The following is a 24,633-nucleotide window of genomic DNA, read 5'->3' as shown; positions in this document are numbered from 1 at the left end:
AGAGAGAGGCAGAAATGGAGGAAGAGAGATTAAAAAAAAAAAAAAAAAAAAGGAAAGAACCCCCTCCTCCCTCCCATCTTATTCTGCTTTACTATTCCTACTCTCTTTTTCTCCTTAGAGCTACCTGCCTCCCCTCATTTTCTGTATATCAAGCCTCTCACAAAAGTCTTTCAGATCTTCGGGGAATCTCAGTCTTGCTGAACGTCCAATTAATTATTGCTGGATGATAACACAACATATACTGGATTGGACATTTATTTTCTGAAAAAAAATGTTCTTGGACTGTTACTTTATGTTTCTAAAGCTTATGGTTCTATTTATGATGAGATAGCACACCACATTTTTTTCATTTATTAGAAATGAAAGCCTCTTTGTAAGGTAAGACACAGAGGAAATTTGTGAAAAAGCAATATTGTGGCGTCTAAATAAGTGAATGAATCAAAAATTAGTGGATAATACCAGCACTAAGCCAGCAATAATACCAGCTGCCCCTAAACAGTGAAATACACTTATAAATAATACATTTGTGAACAGGTAGTTATTAAATCAAATAAATCATAACAAATAATAACAAAATGTTCCACCAGCAACATAAAATGACTAATAGTCCCAAACAGAATAAAATAAATATTGGACATATGAGTGACAGTTCCATGAAAATATAATCCTGTAGGTCAAAGGATTTTCTTTTTCACCAAGTGTGAATAATAAGTGAATTCCTCACTCACCAGAAATTATTGACCCCGGTTATAATAATGTAATATGTTGACAACCAGCAGCAAGCTCTCATGGGTCAGGCTTCCTGGTCTCCTAGTATGGATCAAAGATGGCAGCCCCCAGTTAAGTGGTCACGAAACTCTGGGGGCACAGATATTGGATGGATTCCTAATCCCAGGCTCTCCTCAAGATTACATGTGAGTGCATCGGCATTTTGTTTATTTGTACCATGGTATTTACATAACACTACACTTAGAGCATTTTAATTTATTTGAGCTACTTGGAGCAATATCTTTATCTTGAGGAGAGCCTGAAATTAGGTGCCCAGGTACCGGCACCAGTATATGCAGCCTGTGTGTGTCATGAATCTCAATGGTGATGGCCGGCATGCCTTCAGGAAGTGAAGATGCCGCCAGGTGAAACGTACCTAGAAGCCTGATCCTGCCACTTCCAGGTCCCCATGACGTCACATCCAGCCCGCTGTTGGTGAGGCTTGGAACACACGCCAGCCATCACCATTGAGATTCATGCCACATACAGGCTGCATAGGCTGGTGCCGGTATCTGGGACCGGCTGAGTGACATCAGCCAACAATGGGTCACAGGAGTGCAGAACAAACTGCACTCCTGTGATCCACATGTGAAGTACAGCCAAAAGAGTTTGACTGTATTTCTCCTTCAAATTCATCCACAAGAAATGCGCCAGGAAAAAGCAATGGTGAGCCAAAGATGTGAACACTCCATCACTATAAGCCTAAGTGGACACACTGTCACCTCCGTTGATGTTCCATAAGTTACAGTAAATGCCAATTGTGAGTATTGCTTTTTTGAATTACCTGCTCTTGTGCAAAATCCCAGCTTTCATCCAAATCTGTTTGGTTTGTATAGATCCCATAGCTCCTTATAATGTCTTCAACAAATATTCCCATTGTGCCTTTCAGCTTAAAAAAAAAAAAAAAAGAAACCGTGAAATGAAAGAATTAAATTGCAAATGAGGGCGATAATTCTTAGCTCAATGTAACATCCTGCAAATACTATCAAAATTACAACTTACAATAACATAAAATTGATATTATTTATTACTTTGGGAAATACATTTAAATGTTGTGCATAACAGACATTTGGTAGCATGCAAGACTCATTAAATACAGGATTTTTGATTGCACATAATTGGACAATACTTACAGTTGTGCACAAAAGTTTACATAACCTGGCAGAAATCGAGAAATTTTGGCATGGATAATGAAAATATGACTGATCATGTCAAAAAAACCTGTCTTTTATTTAACCACCTCAATACTGGACACTTTCACCCCCTTCCTGCACAGGCCAATTTTTGCGCAGTTATGTAACATTGTACCCATATTAAATTTGTATCATTTGTTTTCACACAAATAGAGCTTTGTTTTGGTTGCATCTAATCACCACTGTTTTTTTTTGTGCTATAAACAAGAAAAGACCATAAAAATGCGTTTTTCTGTTAAAGAATTTTGGAAATAATTTTTTTCATAAATTTTGACTAAAATTTATACTGCTACATTTCTTTGGTAAAAATAACCCAAATCCATGCATATTATTTGGTCTGTGTGAAAGTTATAGAATTTACAGGCTATGGTACCTATCATCTAAAATTGATCAATCCTGATGTACTATCCCATTTACTGAGACCAAAAAAAGCCAGGACAGTACACAAAATACCCCCCAAATTACCCCTTTTTGGAAATAGACATGTAGTTGTTAACCAGGCACTTTTACCTCCTTGGTGCCCAAGCCAATTTTCAGCTTTCAGCGCTGTCGCACTTTGAATGAAAATTGCGCAGTCATGCAACATTGTACCCATATGAAATATTTATCATTTTTTTTTTCACACAAATACAGCTTTATTTTGGTGACATTTAATAGCCACCGAGGTGTTTTATTTTTTGCACTATAAACAAAAAAATTGCAAAAAATTTAAAAAAAAAAAAGTTTTTCTTTGTTTCTATTATAAAATCCTGCAATTAGGTCATTTTTCTCCTTCACTTTTAAATCATAATGATAACAGAAATCACCCTAACTGCACCACTTAATAACACCTTATTCCCCAATATTTATTTATCTAGAGATTATTAGTTACTATCACTATGGATATTTTCGGATTGAGGTTACAAAGAACCAATATCCCAGAGGATGTCTTTACCCTCAATAATGATACAGAGGACCTTAGGGGTCTGTTCATGCACCTCCAGAATGTTACGTCCACAGAAATCAAGACTGTTTGGGATGTGTCATTTCTTGAGCGTTACTTTAAAGAGAACATGGTCCCACGGTCTTTAAGATGGGAAGTTCCCCCCGAAACGGGATATCAATAACGAAACGGAATGGTACCAATTTTTTAATAACATGGGCCTTGACCTTTTTGAAATTTCTAATCATTAGAAAAAAGAAAAAACTCATCCATTTGGATGCTGAAATCAATAAGGTTAGGGAAAAACTGGTACCGTATAAAGGAACAAGAGGACTATGTCTCTGAATCTAACCGTTTGAAACTTTACCTAGAAGGAATTGAAAAAGAATAAAAAAGAGGAAAAAATATACAAGAGATTGCAAGGACTACCAAGAAAAACGTGTGTTTAAATGGCAAACCCCTAAATCAGATCCTATTAATGTGGCATCCTATAATGAGATGGAAACACCTGTGAAAAAACATATATCACAATACCTTTCCAATAATAGAGTGAAGAAGAATAAGAGTTTTAATAAATTCGGTACCCCGGTTAGGCACTACACAGGTAACAAGCCAGAGATACCACTACACAACAGGTATGAGCCACTACAACACTATGATAATGAGGATTATGGTGACAGACATGAGATGGCTCCCTATTGAACATAGGCACCGATATCAACCATATAAGAATAATTACAACCCCCATAGAAATTGGCGGACACCTAGGAAACAGCCTTATCAAACCTTGAGATCAACACAACCAAATACACAGAGGAGAAATTGGGGAACACCGCGTAATCGTGGACATCCACACGTTTATTAGGAAAATCTCCATCAAGAGGCATTTCTTGAAAAATCCTATTGCATGAACTAATACTGGTAACGGAATGTTGAACTCTAATTTAAGAAATGCATCACTTTTTAACCCCCCTCCACAGTCCCATTCTTTTATTAATGTTTTTAAAGAAACGGTTTTAAAAGACATACAAGCTCATAAGCTTCAGCGCCCACATAACCCTAAGCATATACAAGCTGGTTTAAAAACCTTATTAGATAATAAGGATCTGGTTATTAGACCAGCAGACAAAGGGGGAGGAGTCGTTTTAAATAAATCAGACTATGTTGCAGAAGTTCAGAAAATTCTGAGCGATAAGGAAACATATTGTGTTAAGGACCCTATATTTACCTATAGGAAATCTCTAAAAAACATCATCAATAAAGGTTATACGAACAACATTATCACCAAAAAAGAAAAGGAATTTTTATGCCCTAACGCGCCTAGACTCCCTATACTTTATTGCTTACCCAAAATCCATAAGAATCCTGTCCACCCACCAGGGAGGCCGATAGTGAGTGGCATAGGATTGCTATGTTCTAGAGCAGGAGAGTACATAGACCGCTTCCTGCAGCATTTAGTGTGTACAACTCCGTCCTTCCTAAAGGACACCAAACAAGTGCTTAACGATATTCGGAATATACAACTCGATTCTGAACGAATTACATACTTGGTTACTACTGATATGTCATCGTTGTATAGCAACATTAATCATAAGGATGGGATGTATGTGGCAGAATACTATTTAAATGAGACCACACATATCCCAGAAGCACAAAAGCACTTTATTATAGAACTACTGGATTTCGCAATGCGCACCAATTACTTTTGGTTCAATCGAACATATCTACAGAATAGAGGCGTGGCTATGGGAGCCAAATTTGCTCCCAGCCTGGCCAACCTTTTTATGGCCAGGTGGGAAGAAGATTTAATATACACAAGAGATTGGCCTAAGCTTATATTCTACAGGCGCTACATAGACAACATCCTATTACTACGGCAAGGAGAGGAAAATACCCTGGTTAATTTCTTCAGAACCTTAAACAATGATTTAAACATCAAACTTTCCTACGATTATAGCACAAAAGAAATAAATTTCCTAGATGTAACACTCATCATTGACGGAAACCGCATTAATTGTGAGGCCTATTTCTAAAATACTGATAGGAACAGCTTTAGTCCTATAGATACCATCCTATGTGGTTAGCCAACATACCCAAAAGCCAATGTATGAGGGTTAGAAGAAATTTACTAATTTAACAGCATACTACACCAAGGTGGATACACTTAAGGATAGATTTATCGAAAAAGGTTATAATTAAATATGGAAATGGATCACGTTGCCAAGATGAATAGGGATCTTATGTTGTCCAACTCTACTGTCCAAAGAACAGGAAAAATCTGTCCATTAGTGACAACATTTTCACTTCAATATAAATCTATTACTAAAATCATCAACAAAAACTGGAATATCCTAATGGCAGATCCAATTTTATCTAAAGTGTTACCAGAAAAACCTGAGATTGTTTTTAGAAGGATACCCACCCTTCGGAACAGAATTTCGCCCAACATTATAGACCCTCCCATTCTGTCTACATTTTTTTCACAAATGAAAGGCTTTTATCCTTGTAAGAAATGCGTGATATACCAACAAAGTAAAATTCCGCTTAAGAAAATAGAATCTTTTTTGTCCACCTGTACGGGGAAGACCTATGAGATTTCTTCTTTCATTACCTGTAATAGCAAATATGCTGTCTATCTTCTCGAATGTCCATGTAAAAGACAATATATTGGACGAACCACCAGACGTTTAAGGGATAGATTTAGGGAACACATTTATAATATTAAAAAAGGCTTCAGAGAATGCTCCGTGTCCAAACATTACCGTTACCATCATAATCGGGACCCCTCAACACTTAAATTCATGAGCATAGAAGTAACTGAAAATCATTGGAGAGGGTCTAATAAATTTTTTAATAAGTTTTTAATTTTAACTACATATATTAACTGTTTTCCTGATAGATATGACCATTTTCATCTTTATTAGTAATTTCAATTTTATATTTTATTTTTTATATGTCACTTTTGGTTTTAATATATACTGCCCATTTATTGTATCTCATGTGGAGTTTTATATCTACACATTTTAGTATGTATCATAGATACCAGTTTGAACTGTGCAATACTATTTTTTATGTCTATGCATGTTTTTTAATGTATGCATTTGGTAATTCAGACGGCTTTGTATGCACCTATAACATTTTACACTAATTTGTGACATATATATCTGCTATTATTATCAAATGCACATAAAAAACATTGAATATGCACTTTAGCTTCCCTTATCAGCAGAAAGCTTCATATTTGGCAAATATATTGATTCTATTACAGCAAATACACCTTTTCCCCGTATAAAACTTAGGAAAAATGGCGCTCGGGCTAATTCCCCTATTAGACTATGAAAAAATGGTGCATGCGCGATGCATATAGTTACGGTGGTACGGCAATAAATAGTTAATTTTTTATGGACCAAATATTGATAACTATAATACCAATCATATGCAACAGTTCAAGTGCCCAAGTTGTATAATGCATTAAAGCAGCATGCGGTGTTCTTGCTGTATGCTGTGTAAGCCTGTGCATACAGAGCCGTCTGCATTGCATCCCCTTCCCTAAACTAAGGGAAAATGGCGCCTACACATGCGCAGTACAATGCCGACACTCGGCTATAGGATTCCCTTGCTACAGACCAACGCAAAATGGCGCCCGCGGTCCCGCGCATGCGCACTTGTGCTGGTCTTCGGCAAGATGGCGCCCGACGATCATTGGCGCTTTATTTAAAATTCTAAGAGTATATAAACAGCATAACTAAGACGTCAGGCTGCAAATAGGCATACCCTTTTGACAATGTACTTTTAGTACGAAATGCGTCAAGGAGCCCCTGCAAGCCGTTGACGTCTATGCCACTGGATCACGGAGGTCCGGTGGCCACCCTATTACACCAGCTGGTTAGTTCGTATTTCATGCAATTGTCATTACATTGCTCCTGTTTACACTGCATTTTTTGTACATTTTGGATTTTATCCTTTAACCATTACAAAGTACCATTGGAAATACTACACTATGGGATTATCCCTATTCTTTGCTCTATACCGAGCACTTTAAATCCCCCAGCGATCCCTGGTGAATCTCCCAGTGCCTGGAAGAGGCTGAACCATATATACTGGCTTATCTAACATCATGTCACCTAAGGAAGGTCACCAACCCCCAGGCTACACCTCGGACCACCCTTAGAATGGACCTGTGACTGATCTACTATATATGATACAATGCGATTTTTTTTTTTGTTAGCGCATCTGGTGAGTGCGCATTATATATATATATACTGGCACACACACCTGAGGACTATCCTTATACTGGGATGTATATACATGACCCTGAGATCCAGTTTTGATATTTTTATGACATTATATGTTTTGAACGCATTTATGTTTGGCATCAATAGTGTTAGTCAATGTTGGACTTATATATTTTGAATGTCATATGGCCATTACGCACTTATTACTCCAGTGCGTAAATTGTATATGTTAAAAAAAAAAAAGCACCCATCATATACGCATATTTGAACGCATTTCATGTTTATGTGTTTAGTATCAATAGTGCTACCCAGAATTGGATTTATCATCTTATAATTACATATGGTCACTACGCACTTACTGGTATAGTGTGGGTATTTATACGGTAAAGGCGAACCCATCATATATATGTGTCTTTCATGCAAATGGTTTGAGGCTTATGCATCTATTCATCAATTTTAGCGCTGCACTACCACATTTTATCAGAAATCACCCAAATGGCTCTGAATAAAAATGTGCATACCCTGGAAAATATTGGCCTTGGAACAGACAAACAAGGTGACATACACAGGCACTGGTGCAGTAAAGGCTTCTTACTGGCAACGTGACCACTTGATACAACCACACCATCTTTTTTCCAGAGTAGTCTATATTTCTCCTGAGATTACCTGTGGGTTTTTCTTTGTAACTCCAACATTTCTTTTGGCAGTTGTGGCTGCAATCTTTCTTAGCCTACCTGGCCTTAGCTTGGTATCGAGATCCAGAATTTACCACTTCTTAATAAGTGATTGAACTGTACTGACTGGCATATTCAAGGGTTGGAATATCTTCTTATACCCTTTCCATCTTTATAAAGTTCCATTACCTTGTTACGCAGGTTTCTTGTCAGTTCTTTTCTGCTCCCCATGGCTCAGTATCTAGCCTGGTCAGTGCATCCACATGGGAGCTAACAAACTCATTGAATATTTATACACATACACTAATTGCAGCACAGTGGATAAGTAGTTAGCACTTCTGCCTAGCAGTATTAGGGTTGTTAGTTTGAATTCCAACCACAGCAATGCCTGCCTGGAGTTTGCATGTTCTCCCTGTGCCTGCGTGGGTTTTCTCTGAGTACTCTGGTTTTCTCCCACACTCCAAAGACATCCTGGTAGGTTAATTGGATCTTGTCTAAATTGACCCTAGTATGTGTATGTATGAATGTATGTTAGGGACCTTACATTGTACGCCACTTAAGGGTAGGGACTGATGTGAATGTATAATATATAATTATGTAAAGCACTGTGTAAACTGATGGAACTATATAAGTAACTATATTAAATAAATAAATTGCAATTTAAAAACCCACAGGTGTGGGAAATTAACCCTTAATTGCCATTTTAACTTGTGTGTGTCACCTTACGTGTCAAATATTCCAGGGTATGTTAACAATTGATCAAGGCCATCTGGGTAATTTCTATTATCATTATAATTAGGATTTAAAAAGAAGCCAACAAATTATGTGATAATAAATGGCTTAATATGATTGCTATCCTTAACCATTTGCCCTCCGGAAGATTTACCCCCCTTCCTGACCAGGTCATTTTTTGCTATTCGGCACTGTGCTATTTCAACTAACAATTGCGTGGTCATGCAATGCTGTACCCAAACAAAATTTATGTCCATTTTTTAAAACAAATTTATTTTGATGGTATTTTCTGCTGGGTTTTTTATTTTTTGCTCTATAAACAAAAAAAGACAGAAAATTTTGAAAAAAAAAACCCAATATTTTCTCATTTCTGTTATAACAAATATCCATTTAACTAAACTTTTGTCATAAATTTAGGCTAACATGTATTTTCCTATATGTCTTTGGTAAAAGAAAATCCCAAGAAGTGTATAATAGTTGATTTATGTGAAAGTTATAGTGCCTACAAACTATTGTATAGATACTGGATTTTATGCCATTGTTTTGCTATTCGGCGCTGCGCTAGTTTAATTGACAATTTTGGCAATGCTGTACATAAATGAAACCTATGTCATTTTTTTTCCTCACAAATAGTTTTCTTTTGGTGGTATTTTATTTTTTGCGCTATAAACAAAAAGACAGAACATTTTGAAAAAACCCAATATTTTCTCATTTGTTATAAAAAATAACTCACATTTTGTCATAATTTTGTCATAAATTTAGGCTAAAATGTATTTTGCTATATGTCTTTTGTAAAAAAAAAAAAAAACACAATAACTGCATATTAATTGGTTTGTGTGAAAGTTATAGCGTCTATAAACTATGGTATGGATACTGGAATTTACACAGCTTATAATTTCTGATTGCATTTAATGAGGTGCTAAAATGCCAGGAAAGTACAAACACCCCAAAATTACCCCTTTAGGAAAGTAGACACCCTAAACTATCTGCTGAGAGGCATAATGAGCCTGTCCGGTCCGTCCGGGGAACGCTTGCACCTGAGATCCTGTCGGGGGCAGATCTTGGGTGGAGTTTCCTCGTCCCCGATTTCCCGTAAAGATAAACCGCTAATCACCGTTGTCCTCTCCTGGGCGGGAGGCTTGGTGACGGCCCAGGCATTGGTAGACTCTGGTGCTGGCGGGTTGTTAATGGACAGTGCGTTTGCTGCCCAGTACTCCATTCCTCTGCAGGCTCGAGTTACTCCATTGGTCCTCGAGGCGATAGATGGCAGGCCCCTGAAACCGTCGCAGGTTACCCACGAGACCCTGCCAGGTGAAGTAGCTATTGGGGCTGTTCACAGGGAGATGGCCTGTTTCCAGGTAATTTCTTCCCCGCACTACTCCGTGGTTTTGGGCTATCGCTGGCTTCAGAAGCACAATCTGACCTTTGATTGGTGGTCGGCCGAAATCCTCTCATGGTCGCCACAGTGTGGGGCTGGTTGTATCCATGGACCTGTTAAGATGTTGTGCGCCTCCTCGGACTGTGTTGCCCACTGAATATGGGGAGTACCTGGACATGTTTGACAAGGTGCGCGCCAGTGCTCTGCCTCCTCGTCGTCCGTACGATTGTGCCATAGCCTTACAACCCGGTGCCACTCCTCCGCGTGGCAGGGTGTATCCTCTTTCGGTTGTAGAGAATCAGGCCATGGAGGAGTACGTTGCGGATGTGCTTTCCCGAGGGCACATTCGCAAGTCTACTTCTCCAGCAGGAGCTGGGTTTTTTTTCATGAAGAAGGGCGGAGAGTTGAGACCTTGCATTGATTTTAGGGGCCTTAATTGAATCACGATTAAGAATGCTTATCCAATTCCGTTGATTACTGAGTTGTTTGACCGCCTCAAGGGAGCAACGGTCTTTACTAAACTTGATCTTAGGGCGCCGTACAACCTCGTACGGATCAAGGAGGGCAACGAGTGGAAGACCGCGTTCAACACCGGAACCGGTCACTATGAATACCTGGTTATGGCCTTCGGGTTGTGTAACGCGCCCGCGGTCTTTCAGGAGTTCATTAAATGATGTCTTTCGTGACTTGTTGCAGCAGTGCGTGGTGGTTTACTTGGACGACATCCTGGTTTACTCTGCGTCTATGGAGTCTTATATCCAGGATGTTAAGCGGGTGCTGCAACGGTTGCGTGAGAACGAGCTTTTTTTGTAAGCTCGAGAAGTGTGAATTTCACCGATCCCAGGTTGCCTTTTTGGGCTACATCATTTCCGCGGTGGGTTTTTCCATGGACCCTCAGAAGGTTTCGGCGGTTCTGCAGTGGCCTCATCCCAGTAGTCTTTGGTCCATTCAGCGCTTTTTGGGATTCGCCAACTATTATCGGAAGTTTATCAGGAACTTCTCCACGCTGGCCAAACCTCTCTCAGATCAGACCAAGAAGGGTAGTAATCCTCATGAGTGGTCACCCGAGGCCATATTATCTTTCGAAGCTCTGAAATCCGCCTTCGCTTCGGCTCCGATACTGTCTCATCCCAATCCTGGGTTGCCTTTTGTCCTCGAGGTTGATGCATCTGAGAAGGGAGTAGGTGCCCACTTGTCTCAGCGTCGGTCACCCGATGGACCCCTACTTTCCTGTGGGTTCTACTCCAGTAAGCTTTCCTCCATAGAATGCAACTACCAGATTGGAGACAGGGAGTTGTTGGCCATTATTCAGGCTCTCAAGGAATGGAGGCAGCTGCTTGAGGGTGCTGTGGTTCCGGTTCTCATTCTCACTGACCACAAGAACTTGACGTATCTCTAGGAGGCAAAGAGGTTGACGCCCCGTCAAGCCAGATGGGCTCTGTTCTTGTCACGTTTCAACTATGTGGTCTCCTATTTGCTTGGCTCCAAGAATGTCAGGGCTGATGCCTTGTCGCGGCAATACTCTGAGCTGTCCATGGAGGACTCTGAGCCAACCTCGGTCATACCTCCGGACCAGATTCTGGCTGCCATTTTTACCAACCTGACTTCTCCCCTTGGTGAGCAGATTTTGGCGGCTCAAACTGATGCTCCTCCTGAGAGACCGGCTGGAAGATGTTTCGTACCTGAGGGATTGCGCACCCGCTTGCTACGTGCCTACCATAATTCCAAGGCTGCCGGCCATCCAGGTAGGAACCATTTGTCCTGGGTCGTCTCTCGGTCATTCTGGTGGCCATCTCTCCGTTCCGACATCACCTCATATGTAGCGGCATGTTCGGTCTGTGCCCAGAATAAATCTCCTCGGCATCTTCCATTGGGTCTTCTGCAACCCATTCCCAATGGGGAGTGTCCCTGGTCACACCTAGGCATGGATTTTATTGTGGACCTCCTGGCGTCTCAAGGTCATATGGTCATTCTTATGGTGATTGATCGTTTTTCCGAGATGTGCCATTATGTTCCGTTCAAGAAATTGCCGACTGCGCAAGAACTGGCTACGGTTTTCGCCAGGGAGATCTTTCGCTTACATGGGTTGCCCGAGGTGATTGTCTCGGACCGTGGAAACCAGTTTGTGTCCAGGTTCTGGCGCTCCTTCTGCTCCCAGTTGGGTATCAAGCTCTCCTTCTCTTCGGCCTACCACCCGCAGTCCAATGGGGCAGCGGAGCTTTCCAATCAGGCCCTGGAACAATTTCTTCGCTGCTATGTATCAGACCATCAAGACAATTGGGTCGATCTCCTGCCATGGACAGAGTTTGCGAGGAACTCGGCTGTCAACTCCTCCTCCGGGATGTCCCCCTTCATGGCCAACTATGGGTTCCAACCCGCGGTATTGCCTGAGTTGTTCTCGCCACAGGACATTCTGGCTGTGGATAACCATCTGGCTGCCCTGCGTTCCTCGTGGGGGCAGATCCAGAGGTCCTTGAAGGACTCAGCACAGCGCCAGAAGCTCCAGGCTGATCGCAGATGGTTGCCCGCTCCTTCATACCAGGTCGGAGATCGGGTGTGGTTGTCCACTCGCAACCTCAATCTTCGGGTGCTCGCACCGAAACTGGCTCCCCGTTTTGTCAGTCCTTTCCGCATCCTCCGCAGGGTGAACCCAGTTGCCTATGCCCTTGCTCTTCCTCCTGGGATGCGTATCTCCAATGTCTTCCACGTATCCCTGTTGAAGCCTCTGATCTGTAATCGCTTTACTGCCTCTCCGCCTCGGCCTCGTCCTATCTGGGTTGACTGTCATGAGGAGTATGAGGTGAGCCGCATCCTGGACTCTCGGTTGGTACATGGTCGGGTGCAGTTCCTGGTCCATTGGCGTGGTTATGGCCCCGGGGAGCGTTCCTGGGTTCCTTCCGCAGATGTTCATGCTGCTGCCCTCCTCAGCGCTTTTCACGCCCGATTTCCTCAGAAGCCTTTTGTGGAGCTGCGGATGGGGAGGGGTCCTTGAGGAGGAGGTACTGTCAAGGTCCTACCTTTCCTCAGAGATTGTGTTGCTCCATGTGCTGGCATCCATCTTAAGTTCCTGCAAAGCATGGTGGGAGCCTTTATGCTTTCAGGCCTCTGCGGCTCCTCCTCCAGAAGGGTGTGGCTGATCACATTTAAGCCTGCTGGCTGCAGTTGCTCTTTGCATTCGTGTCCTGTATGTTCCTTTGCAGCAAGCTCTTGTTCTGTTCTCGTTGCTCTCCTGGTAACCGACTTGGCTTGGACAAGACTATTCTCTGCTTTATCCCATTACCTGACCTCCCGTTGCTGAACCCGGCCCGTGACCTGAGTATTCTTGTCTACCGTCTTGTACTGTTTGCTCCATTGTTATCAACCCGGCCTGTCCGACCACGCTATACGTTTTCCATCTGGCTTCCACCAGCTGTACGCCATTGGCGGCAGTCGTTACCGCAGCTGGGGTTACTCGGGGGCCACGACCTGGTCTCAGGCTGCATCAAGTCCATCCCCACCATCAGGGGCCCTGGTGAAGGGCAGCCTGGGGCTTAGACTCCGCACCCTGAGGGACTCTGGTCTGTGAGTAGCGGCTGTTGTCAGTCGCTGCGTGACCCTACCATAAGGCCTGCCTGCCCATTCCACCGCTCCTGCCCTGACACATCATTGAAGGCCGTCTGCATGACTGGCCAGAAAACATGTCCTGCTTTAATTTGGCATAGACTGCACTACCCTGCGGTAAAAGGGCATTGGCTGTTTCTCTGGGTCAGTCAGACTCGTCACTAAGGCCGCTGCTTGTGATGGGGTAAAAGCGACATACATTACCGGTGCCCCTTCCGGTAATCTTGAATGTCAGGGCTGTCTTTTGTACTGTTCCTGTTTAGGTTGTATTCCACTGTGCGTGGGTTTGGGAGTCAAATCTATTGGCGCCCTTGTCGCTTGCAGCTCTCGATCACTCCATTCAGATGCATCGTCATTCAATTGGACATCTGGCATAGGTTTGGGAGTCATACCTATCGGCGTCCTTGCCGCTTGCGGCTGTCGATCATCCGACTCAAATGCATTGTCATTCATGTATCCTGCTTGTAAAGGTGACGCTTCCATATTGGGGAAAACGGGAGTGTGGTAGGAACCATCCTGGTTTAGAACAAAGAGAACTGGATAAACGCCTTGTTTAGGCCTTCCGGGTGTACCAAGATGGTCGCCAGGCGGAAGTGCACTGGGCTGGACAGGAAGTGACAATACAGGTGCAGCAAGATGGCTGCTACCAGGAAGTGTACCGGGCACAGCAGGAAGTGACAATACAGTGCAGCAAGATGGCTGCTAGTGGGTTGTGTTTGGGCTGGGGTGGTGGGAATAAAGTAGGCGTTAGACGAAGGGCAGGGCTGTCTCTGCCCTCCTTTTTTCTGAATTCTATCATCATAGGGCGGTGGTTTTAGCACACTTCCATTTTCAATCTTGTGATACACATACATTGTACAATCGCCATTTTCTTGAATTTCTTCCAACCATCCTTCTTTATGCAACGCTTTTGCAGTTCTGTACAAAGCTTCTGCCACATTCAGCAAACCTTTATCACATAAAATTCCTCTCTGTTCCTGCAATAATTTACGCCAGTCCTCTGGCTGAAGTCGGGCAACGCTGACCTTCAGCTTACAAACTTTCGCTACTTTAGATAACTTTTTAACTGCTTCACTACCTTCCCTCCTCTTTACAATATCACGTGCTAGTAATCCTTTTTCTGGCTTGGCTGTCTTCTGACCCATCTTCCCCCTCTTTCTCTGGGTCACCCAACTCGTATCCAAGCTCTTCTTGCTCTGTTCTGTTCTTTCACCGTAGTCTCAGCTAACGGTTTCAGAGGCAGCGCGGGAAACTAATAGATTAATATCCCGCCTCCGCTGCTTTCTGTTTTATCTCAGAACAAACAGTAATCCACAAATACACTCAGAACAGGACATTACACCTGCCGCCCCTCGCTCCGTGAAGCCTCAGCAGCTGAGCTAAACCCACAGGGATCTCACACACTGTCAACCCCCGAGTCACCGTCCGTAGACGCTTGCTGCAAGGTTCCGTCTTCCAGGGGCCAACAGCTCACCTGGTCAAAAACTCAATTGCAACTTTCCTTTCAGTCTACTGAGTTATCACAGTCGCACAGGACGACAGACACTGAACAAATATACAGTCAGCAGAGATCTAGTGGCAGGTTCATTAAACAGCCCCAGGCGAGGAATGAAAATTACCTGCCTCTAGCTGGCCTCTGGAAGCCGATAAGACTGGCAGCCAGACCGGACAGAAACAAATCGTACAGTGGTAAGTATAAGAAGTACCTACCGTACTCTCGGGGTGCGCAAATCCCTTTTGGTCTGTCCCGGCCAGCCACTCAGTCCCTCGCGCGGTCTTCCATCAGTCAGAACCTGGGGCCCTGCGTAGGCGCCAGCTAAAATGGTCGTGAGAACCACAATCGGGCTCAGGGTAGGATTTCTGCTGCTGTTCCTAATTTTTAGAGAAATGAATTGCACGTGCAGGCTGGACAATAATCACACTGACAACTGTGCAGTATAACCACGTCCTCATCTCTGTTTATTGCAGGGCAGTGCTTAACCTTTTATACATAGAAAACAATAGAGTATAAGTCACTATTATGTAAATACAGTCACATTCTAAAAGGCACATATTGCTTGGCTGAAACATGGGAGAAGTGCAGAAACTTGAGGCCCGTTATCTTTTCACTCCCCCTCACATATTCAAGGCCTAAGTAAAATCCTCTCAGTGCGAAGGGAGGGGTTGAGAACATCGCTCTGAACAAACAAGTTAAGGAGGACTGCAAAGCCCAGTAGACAAAAAATATATACGCACAACACATATATTTAGAAATATGAAAAAGTATAAACATATAAATGTAAATATATAAATATATATATATATTTATAAAATGTATATTTTAAACAGGAAACAGAAAAGGCATTTTACCAAATGCATCACACAGTTACCCAACAAATGACCCCTTTTTTGAAAGTAGACACCACAAACTATTTGCTGAGGCATGTGGAGTCAATGGAATACTTTATTGTTTACAAGTTTTTGGAAAATTACAAAAAATGTTTTTTGTTTTTTTTTTTACACAAAGTTGTCACTTAAATGATATAAATGACTTTAATATTCCTATCAATGTCAACAATCCGGCTACATCCCAACAGTGCACACAGTCCTCCACCCACACCAATGGGAACACCCTGGACCTCATTTTCACCCATCTCTGCACCCTCCACAACCACACTAACACCCCTTTCCCTCTCTCTGACCACAACCTCATTACGTTCTCCGTGTCCCCGTCCTATAACGCCTCCTCCCCCAAATGTCAAACCATCACCAGCCGTAACCTCCGCAACCTGAACCCGGCCCATCTCCACCTGCCAGCTGACAGTCTGTACGACAGTATCCTTCCACTGTCATGCCCTGACCTGGCCACTACTGCGTACGACGACTTACTGTCAGCTGCCTTAGACTCCTTAGCACCCCTAACCACACGTAGCATTAGACCCCGACCGCTTCAACCCTGGCAGAACGACCACACTAAAAATCTTAAACGACGCAGTCGTGCGCTGGAGCGATTATGGCGCAAAACCAGATCGCCTCGAGCGTTCTCCCTCCACAAATCCGCCTTCCTCACCTACACCTCCTCCCTCCATGCCACCAAACAAGCCTACTTCGTAACCCTCATCAACACCCTCTCCACCTGTCCTCGCCGGCTCTTCTCCACTTTCAACTCCCTACTCTCCCCCCCCCCCCACCCCTACCCAGTACCTCACTCACCGCCCACGAGATTGCCAATCACTTCCAAAATAAGATCGACGCAATCCATAAGGACATCGCCAATGCTCAACCTACCTCCCCACCTAGCCTCCCTCCCACCATAACCCCACCCACTCTCCCCTCCTCTGACCTCGCAACCGCCCTACCCCCCACCACACCTAACGTCCCGCACACTATAACCTCCCCAACACTCCGCTCCTTCAGCCTTGCTACCACTGAGGAGGTCACTAAGGTCTTCTCAGAAACCCGCCTCACCACTTGCCCCCTTGACCCTGTCCCCACACAATTCCTACGGTCACCCTCCTCCTCCATCCTACGCTCCCTCACCCACATCTTCAATCTCTCCCTCTACTGACGCATTCCCCTCCCCCCTAAAGCACGCGCACATCACCCCCATACTCAAAAAAACCCTCCCTGGACCTGAACAACCTTAGACCCATCTCCCTGATGCCATTTACTTCCAAGCTCCTTGAGCGCTTAGTCTACAATCGCCTATGCACCCACCTCACTGACAACAACCTCCTGGATCCACTACAGTCTGGCTTCCGTCCCCTACACTCCACTGAAACCGCCCTACTCAAAATCACTAATGACCTGCTAACCGCCAAAGCTAATGGCCACTACTACGTCCTCTTACGAGGATCGCTGTTCTCCACCGAGGAGCTGATCCTCATTTGCAGGGGAAACATTACTAATAATTGTTGTATTTTCAGTTGAAAACATGTCCAATTCCTAGATCCATTGAGGTACATAGCAGAGGTTCAAGGTTCTTCCTAACTATACAGGTGGCACAGACACAAGCATACACCCAGGGCCACTGTTAGATATCATGGGGCCCTGTACAGGATACCTGACAGCCCCCCACCACCAGAGAAAATATCCAAATGATATTTATGGTAAAAATACACTAAAAACATTATTATTAATGGACATAATCCCAACCATATTCCTGTGAAATCTAAATGATAAAACTGTACTGAGTTCATGAATAAAGCTGTGTGTGTAATTGAGGTGTAATTGAGGTTTTGGGGCTCATGGGTGCTGTGGCCTGTAGAGTGGGAATCAGTGGTTTGTTTTTGTGGCTATCGCCGTTTGCAGGCAACCTATGTTACACTATGGAATTGCTGCAGGTCATAATTTGACAAGCATATGGGTGCAGGTGTACAGCCCTGAACACAGACAGTGAGCATTCAGGGCCACTTCCCCATGCCTTCACACCTGTCAGATTAAAACCTGTGTTCATACAGCTGCTGTGTCCCCATAGCGTAACAGGTGGCTCTAGCCACATAAACAACCCACTCATTCATGCTGTACAGGCTAGAGGACCTGTGTGAATGGGGCATTTTTTACTTTTTTTTTTTTTTTTCCTCAGCTCGTTAATTTCAATGGCCTGCCTAATGTGTGGGAACATGCAAAAATACTGCAGGCATATTATTTTAAAAGTGTGTTGCACCTAATTGTGCACATCTGCAAAGGGCATTGCATTTCTTTGCTGTGCTGGAAAATGTGTGTTCTTGCATGCGTTTCTGCACCACCAATGGTGTGAACAAGTCCTAAGGGCCAGTTCACACTATAGAAACAGTCTAGATGTGTTCCTGATGCGTTTTTGCATGCCCTTTCGGCATGCATGTTTAGTGTGTTCCAGTACATTTTGGATGCGTTTTGGACACGTTGCATTGCATTTTTGTATCCCTTCCAGTTAGTTTTTTCTACTTTCTTTTTATTCAATTTAATTAGGGACATGTGCGTTTTAGTACATTCAAGGACATTTCAAGGGCTTTGAGGAAGAGGCAAGTCCTCGAAACGCGTCAGCCTTTTGGATGTCTAAACTCCCTATTGCGGACTGTTACTCAGCGCGGTGTTGATCCAGCTGTTCTTTTATGATGTGCCTTGACTATATTGTCGTTTGTGAGTACAACACCTACTTTATTTTTTATTAAACATTTTTTATGGTAATGCACTAGGCCTGTGCGCCCTCTTTTTGTTCTTTCCACATTTCAATGTGTTCCAGTACAGTTTTGTGCAGAAACAATGCAGCGTGGTCAGCTTTGATTACAGCACCTGCAATGCACTGAAAATGCAAGCGCTGATGTGAACTATGACATTTACAACCATATAACCTTCTTTCTGTGCGTTTGCGTTGCCGAAAAAGCAACTGAAACACATGTAGTGTGAACTGGTCCTAAAGATTATTAGAGGTAAGGGAACGGGACTGACCAGGGATTGTGAATTCAATCAGACTAGTGGTGATATACAATCAGCAATCGTATAATAATGTGAGATCTGAGCTGTAGCTGATAGAAAATGAGACACACTCACTTGATCAGTAAATAGTTAAAAAGAGTGGGGCTGTGATCCATAGATTTGCATATGGGATAGGTGATGATGGGGTGGGGGAGGGGGTCAAGTTGTATAAGGAGACAGGTTTAAAAGAAGAGAAAAAAGTTACAATGAAATATACACAGCATGAAACTTGCACATTTCCTAATTGGCAGAAGAACAGGACACAGGTAACATTCATCCACTTTCTAGTCATTAGGCAAAATCATAATTGATTGATCAATATTCCTGGGACTCCACACAACCCAGAAAATTGATCTCCATTTTGTTTACATTCATAAATGTCAAGGAGTTTATAATCTAAGGGCAGAAACTCAGCCATGTAACTAGGTCCATTAAACCTAACAGCATGTCTTTTGAGTGTTGGCAGAAACACATCCATACAGGGAAAGCATGCAAACTGGGATGTAGCCATGACTGAGATTAGAACCCATGACCCAAGCGCTGTAAGTTCTGAGCTCTAACCACTAAACCACTGTGGGAGACACAGTTTGAGATACAATGTAGAATAGTTACATTGTTTAAAAATGATAAAGCGAGCGCTGGTCAAATTATATAGACTACTAAAATGGTATTACACAAGATAAATATAACCACGAACAGTAGTGAATGAACTCGTGAAAGGTCATCCACCCTTGTGACAGTGTACTACACTATTAAGCACCTTTCTGGCTCCTGTGGCTGAGCTAATTCCTCCCCAGGACCATTTTGCACCCACCCTGATGGATGGATGGAGCTGGATGACTAACCCATAGCTGCCAGCATGCCGCTGCACCCCCAGATGTGTGATGTGTATAAGCCATGCACATTAATACTTTTGTTCTGGTGAGTGTAGACCAGTCCCAAGGGTGGTTTATCTTTCACAAGTTCATGCACTACTGTCCGTCATGGAGAAACCACACGTGCCATTCATAGGCACTCCCTGAGTTGGTACTCTCACACGAAGGACATTTCATTATTCAGGAATGATTATATGAACTTATATTAGCACCATTTACCATTTTACATCATTATTGAAATTATTTGCACTTTTTGGTTTTTACATGCGTTCATTATTGATCACATGCATTTATAGCGCTGCATTTGACTTTAACATAGAATAGTTACGTGATTAAAGAGAATGAAGATATATCATTATATTGGGAAACTAGAACTATCCAAATTATTTGAGATATAAGTGTGAAAATGTTTAACATTTGAAAACAGAATGTATGACATTCATTAGTAAATGCATTGTCTGATCATTTTGGAGAAACAGCAAAAAAAAAAAAAAAAAAAAATTACAATATAGGTGTACTAATTATGTTACATTCTAAATATTCTCTTATGCTAAGAGAAAAACGCCAATGCTACAATGCCCGCGCTTGTGCGCCATCTAGCGAACATATCCGGTATTGCACCTAAAAATGTGCCAGATGCGATTCCACATTTACTAATAGCAAAGTAGATGTTCGTCAACGAGATTGCTAGACGCCGCTCAGAAGACTGACAGGTCTTCATTGATTTAATTGAGTCTGCCTGAATGGTCAGAGTCTGCTGGTAGACTGAAGTCTTAGTAAATCAGGGCCCTGGTGTCATATTTGTTGGCGATCTGTGAAAATATGACACCTAATTGAATTGTGGTAAGCCTATAGCTATACATTGGTGATGTATTCTTTGTATATTTATTGTACAACAATGTCTGCTCTGTGAATGTTCTTCAACTTTTCAGATGCTGCCGTGATATCCCTGATGATGCAGTTAACTGCGAAATGCATTGGAACAGACCAGTGGGATCTAGTCAACATCAATTTTGGAAATTATCTACAAGTTTTATGTTTTTCATGATATTGATTGTATTATATTGGAGTAATAAATAATAATTGCAGCACTGAAAATAAACCTTTACAAATAATATCACAGTATTGTCTCAGTAGTGCCACAGTAAAAAATCAGATCACTGTCCAACTACAAGTGTTAGACTCCTAAAAGCTCTCTCTCTCTCTATATATATATATATATATATATATATATATATATATATATATATATATATATATATATATATATATATATATTTACTGTTATTATACAGTATTTATATAGCATCAAAAAGTTTGCTCAGCGCTGTACATTATAGTGGGTGACAGTACATGAGAAAATACAGTAACAATACAATACATGAGGGGTTCGAGGGCCATGCTCCTTGGAGCTTACAATCTAGGAGGGAGGGGATAGTGGTACAGGAGGAAATGGCTGTGGGGATGGAGTGGTAGGAGGAGATTGGCTGTTAGGTGAGGGCGGGGTAGGCTTCCCTGAAGAGATGGGTTTTCAGGGTGCTCCTAAAGGTGAGGAGGGTAGATGACAGTCTGATGGATTGGGGTAGTGAGTTCCAGAGGATGGGAGAAGACCTGGAGAAGTCCTGGAGTCGGGCATGGGAGGAGGAGACCAGGGAACTGGAGAGTAGGAGGTCTTGTGAGGAGTGAAGAGTACGTGTTGGGTGGTATTTGGATATCAGGTTGGTGAGGTAGTTTGGGGCAGTATTATGAATAGCTTTGTACGTCAGTGTTAGTAGTTTGAATTTTATACGTTGGGCAATCAGAAGCCAGTGGAGGGAATGACAGAGGGGGGTGGCGGATACGGAGCGGTTGGTAAAGTGGATGAGTCTGGCCACTGAGTTCAGGATAGACTGAAGCGGGGAGAGTCTATGTTGTGGTAGGCTGGTGAAGAGGGAGTTGCAGTAGTCGAGTCGTGAGATAATAAGGGAGTGAATGAGTTGTTTAGTAGTGTCTGGGATTAGGAACAACATTTTGGAGATGTTGCGGAGGTGGAGCCTGCATGAATTTGCCAGCGATTGGACATGGGGCTGTAAGGATAGATTGGAGTCTAGAGTGACACCTAGAACTTTTGCTTGTGGGGTGGGACTGATGGTGGCGTTATTGGTCATGATGGAGAGGTTGGGGGGGGGGGGGGCACGGGCTGGGGGGAAAACTAGGAGCTCGGTTTTGGAAAGGTTTAATTTGAGGAAGTGGAGTGACATCCAGTCTGATATGTCGTTCAGTAGGCAGGTGATTCGGGCAGAGACTGAAGGGGTGAGGCAAGGGATAGAGAGGTAGATTTGCGTGTCATCGGCGTAGAGGTGGTAGTTGAAGCCGTCGGAGTGTATGAGTTGGCCAAGGGAGGAGGTGTAGATGGAGAAGAGAAGGAGCCCGAGAACAGAGCCTTGGGGGACCCCAACAGAGAGGGGGAGGTGGCAGCGTTATAGGTAACGCTGAAGGAGCGCTGGGATAGATAGGAGAGCCAGGAGAGCGTGGAGTCTCTGCTGCCGAGAGAGTGTAGTTTTTTTAAGGAGGAGGGTGTGGTCAACTGTGTCGAAGGCCGTGGAGAGGTTGAGGAGTAGGAGGATTGAGTAGTGGCCATTAGCTTTAGCGGTCAGCAGGTCGTTGGTGAGTTTGAGTAAGGAGGTTTCGGTGGAGTGTAGGGGATGGAAGCCAGACTGTAGGGGATCAAGGAGGTTGTTGTCGTTGAGGTGGGAGCTTAGGCGATTATAGACTAAGCGCTCGAGGAGTTTTGATGTAAATGGCAGCGAGGAGATGGGTCTAAGGTTGTTCAGGTTGGTGGGTTCCAGGGAGGGTTTTTGAGTATGGGGGTGATGTGCGCGTGCTTTAGGGGGAGGGGAATGCGCCAGTAGAGAGGGGGAGATTGAAGATGTGGGTGAGGGAGCATAGGATGGAGGAGGAGGGTGACCGTAAGAGTTGTGTGGGGACTGGGTCAAAGGGGCAGGTGGTGAGGCGGGCTTCGGAGAAGACCTTAGTGACCTCTTCAGTGGTAGCTAGGTCAAAGGAGTGGAGTGTTGGGGGGGTTTTAGTGTGCGGGATGTTGGGTGGGGGTCTGGGCAGTTGCAAGGTCAGAGGAGGGGAGTGTTGAGGGGGTTATCATGGGAGGGAGGCTAGGTGGGGTGGAAGTTTGAGCATTGGAGATGACCCTACGGATTGCGTTTATCTTGTTTTGGAAGTGTTTAGCAATCTCGTGGGCGGTGAGTGAGGTACTGGGTGGAGGAGGGGGGGGGGGAAGAGTAGGGAGTTAAAAGTGGAGAAGAGCCGGCGAGGACTGGAGGAGAGGGTATTGATGAGGGTTACAAAGTAGGCTTGTTTGGCAGCGTGGAGGGAGGTGTAGGTGAGGAAGGCAGAATATTATATATACACACGACTCGCCACTAGCTTCTTGTTTTTAGGGACTGTTTTTGCCCAATTTTATTTAAAAGACAGTCTCATAAATCCAACACATATATTTCCCTCACAGGGGTTGTCAGCATTTCTCTCTTCCAAACACAGACTTTTAGCGTATATATATATATATATATATATATATATATATATATATATATATTTTATATATATATATATATATTCTTTTCCAGTCCCACTGTAAGATTATTCCATGACTCCATGACCAGTAAACATTCCACAAGTGACCTCAAATGTATCCCTCTGTGTGGATTACATAAATTGCCAACTCACCAGGGACAGAGGCTACCTTATTCAAAAGTGCAGCATCAGCACATTAGACAGCAATTTCTATACTAACATTCCAATCGTTCAACTTGTAATAGTCCACTTCATCTGTTCATCCACTTTTAAACTTTGTACTCATATTCAATCCAAAAATAAATAAAAACTTTATAGTATAATATTTAACTTATACCACAATCACAAACACCATTGAATCCAGTGTATTGTGGTTTGACAAAGTGCATATCCAAAAACTTCCTCCACCAAACTTTTGCAATGCGCACTTACCGCCCACATATGCAGTGAGTGTGCAGCAATAAAGCGTTTCACATCAATCGGATGCAGATGATGATTCTGACTTAAGAATCAATACTTCTTCCAAAAGGGGTGCTATCTTGCTCTTGTGCTCAAATACCACTGCAAGGCAATAAGAACAAGATCGCCATGTAGTGTGGCATTTATTGTACCCATATATTTATAACAAGGTATTAAAATGTACAGATTAAAATCGCATAAGTATTACAAAAGCCTCTGGCACTTACATAAACAACCGCCACTCAGATAACTGATATGGCAGTGCGATCTCTCGCTTTGTGGGTTTTTTTTTCATTATATTTTTTAATTATTAGTTTCATTTACTTACAAAAATGTCAAAATCTTTACATAATATCCTAACATTCAACAATTTCCCTTTTTATTGTTCCCTTTTCCTTTTTTCCCCTTTTTCCCATTCCATATCCCTCTTTGTAAATTACCCTACACACAACTGTACATCCTCAGGGGCCTTTAGTGTCTACCTCGGCCGCCATACTAATGCAGCCTTCATTCAGATCTTCAATAAACATCACTCAGCACAGTGTTGGGCCCAAAACCAGAGTTTGGCACCATACTTCTGGATTTCATTGAAAACTCAGAGGCCACCAGTTTGTTGTGAACAATTTAATAATAAACACCTCTCAAGTGGAATGTGAAGTAAGTATACAAATAATATAATATTAATGAGAAAAAATAGGGATACCATTTTTTTTTAACACCGAGTACGAGTTTTGATACCAATTACTGATACCTATTGCCTTAGAAAAGAAAAGGAGCTGTGGGTAAGGGGTGGG

The 24,633-nt window shown here is 42.9% G+C and overlaps 1 protein-coding gene across 1 annotated transcript in view; it reads right to left on the bottom strand.

Moving 5' to 3' along the window:
* The window catches only part of LOC149457641 (leukocyte antigen CD37-like), a 269,956-nt gene that overhangs the window by 170,016 nt on the left and 75,307 nt on the right, over positions 1–24,633 (bottom strand). Inside the window, exon 3 of the mRNA XM_089683416.1 lies at positions 1,553–1,657. Coding sequence (XP_089539542.1) covers positions 1,553–1,657 — 105 coding nt within the window. The remainder of the gene's footprint in view (positions 1–1,552; positions 1,658–24,633) is intronic.

The sequence above is a fragment of the Staurois parvus genome, unplaced genomic scaffold (assembly GCF_062004578.1).
Source record: "Staurois parvus isolate SC_StPar_1 unplaced genomic scaffold, SC_StPar_1.0 ptg000309l, whole genome shotgun sequence".
NCBI classification, from domain to species: Eukaryota; Metazoa; Chordata; class Amphibia; order Anura; family Ranidae; genus Staurois; species Staurois parvus.
This window is presented reverse-complemented; position numbering and strand designations above follow the sequence as displayed.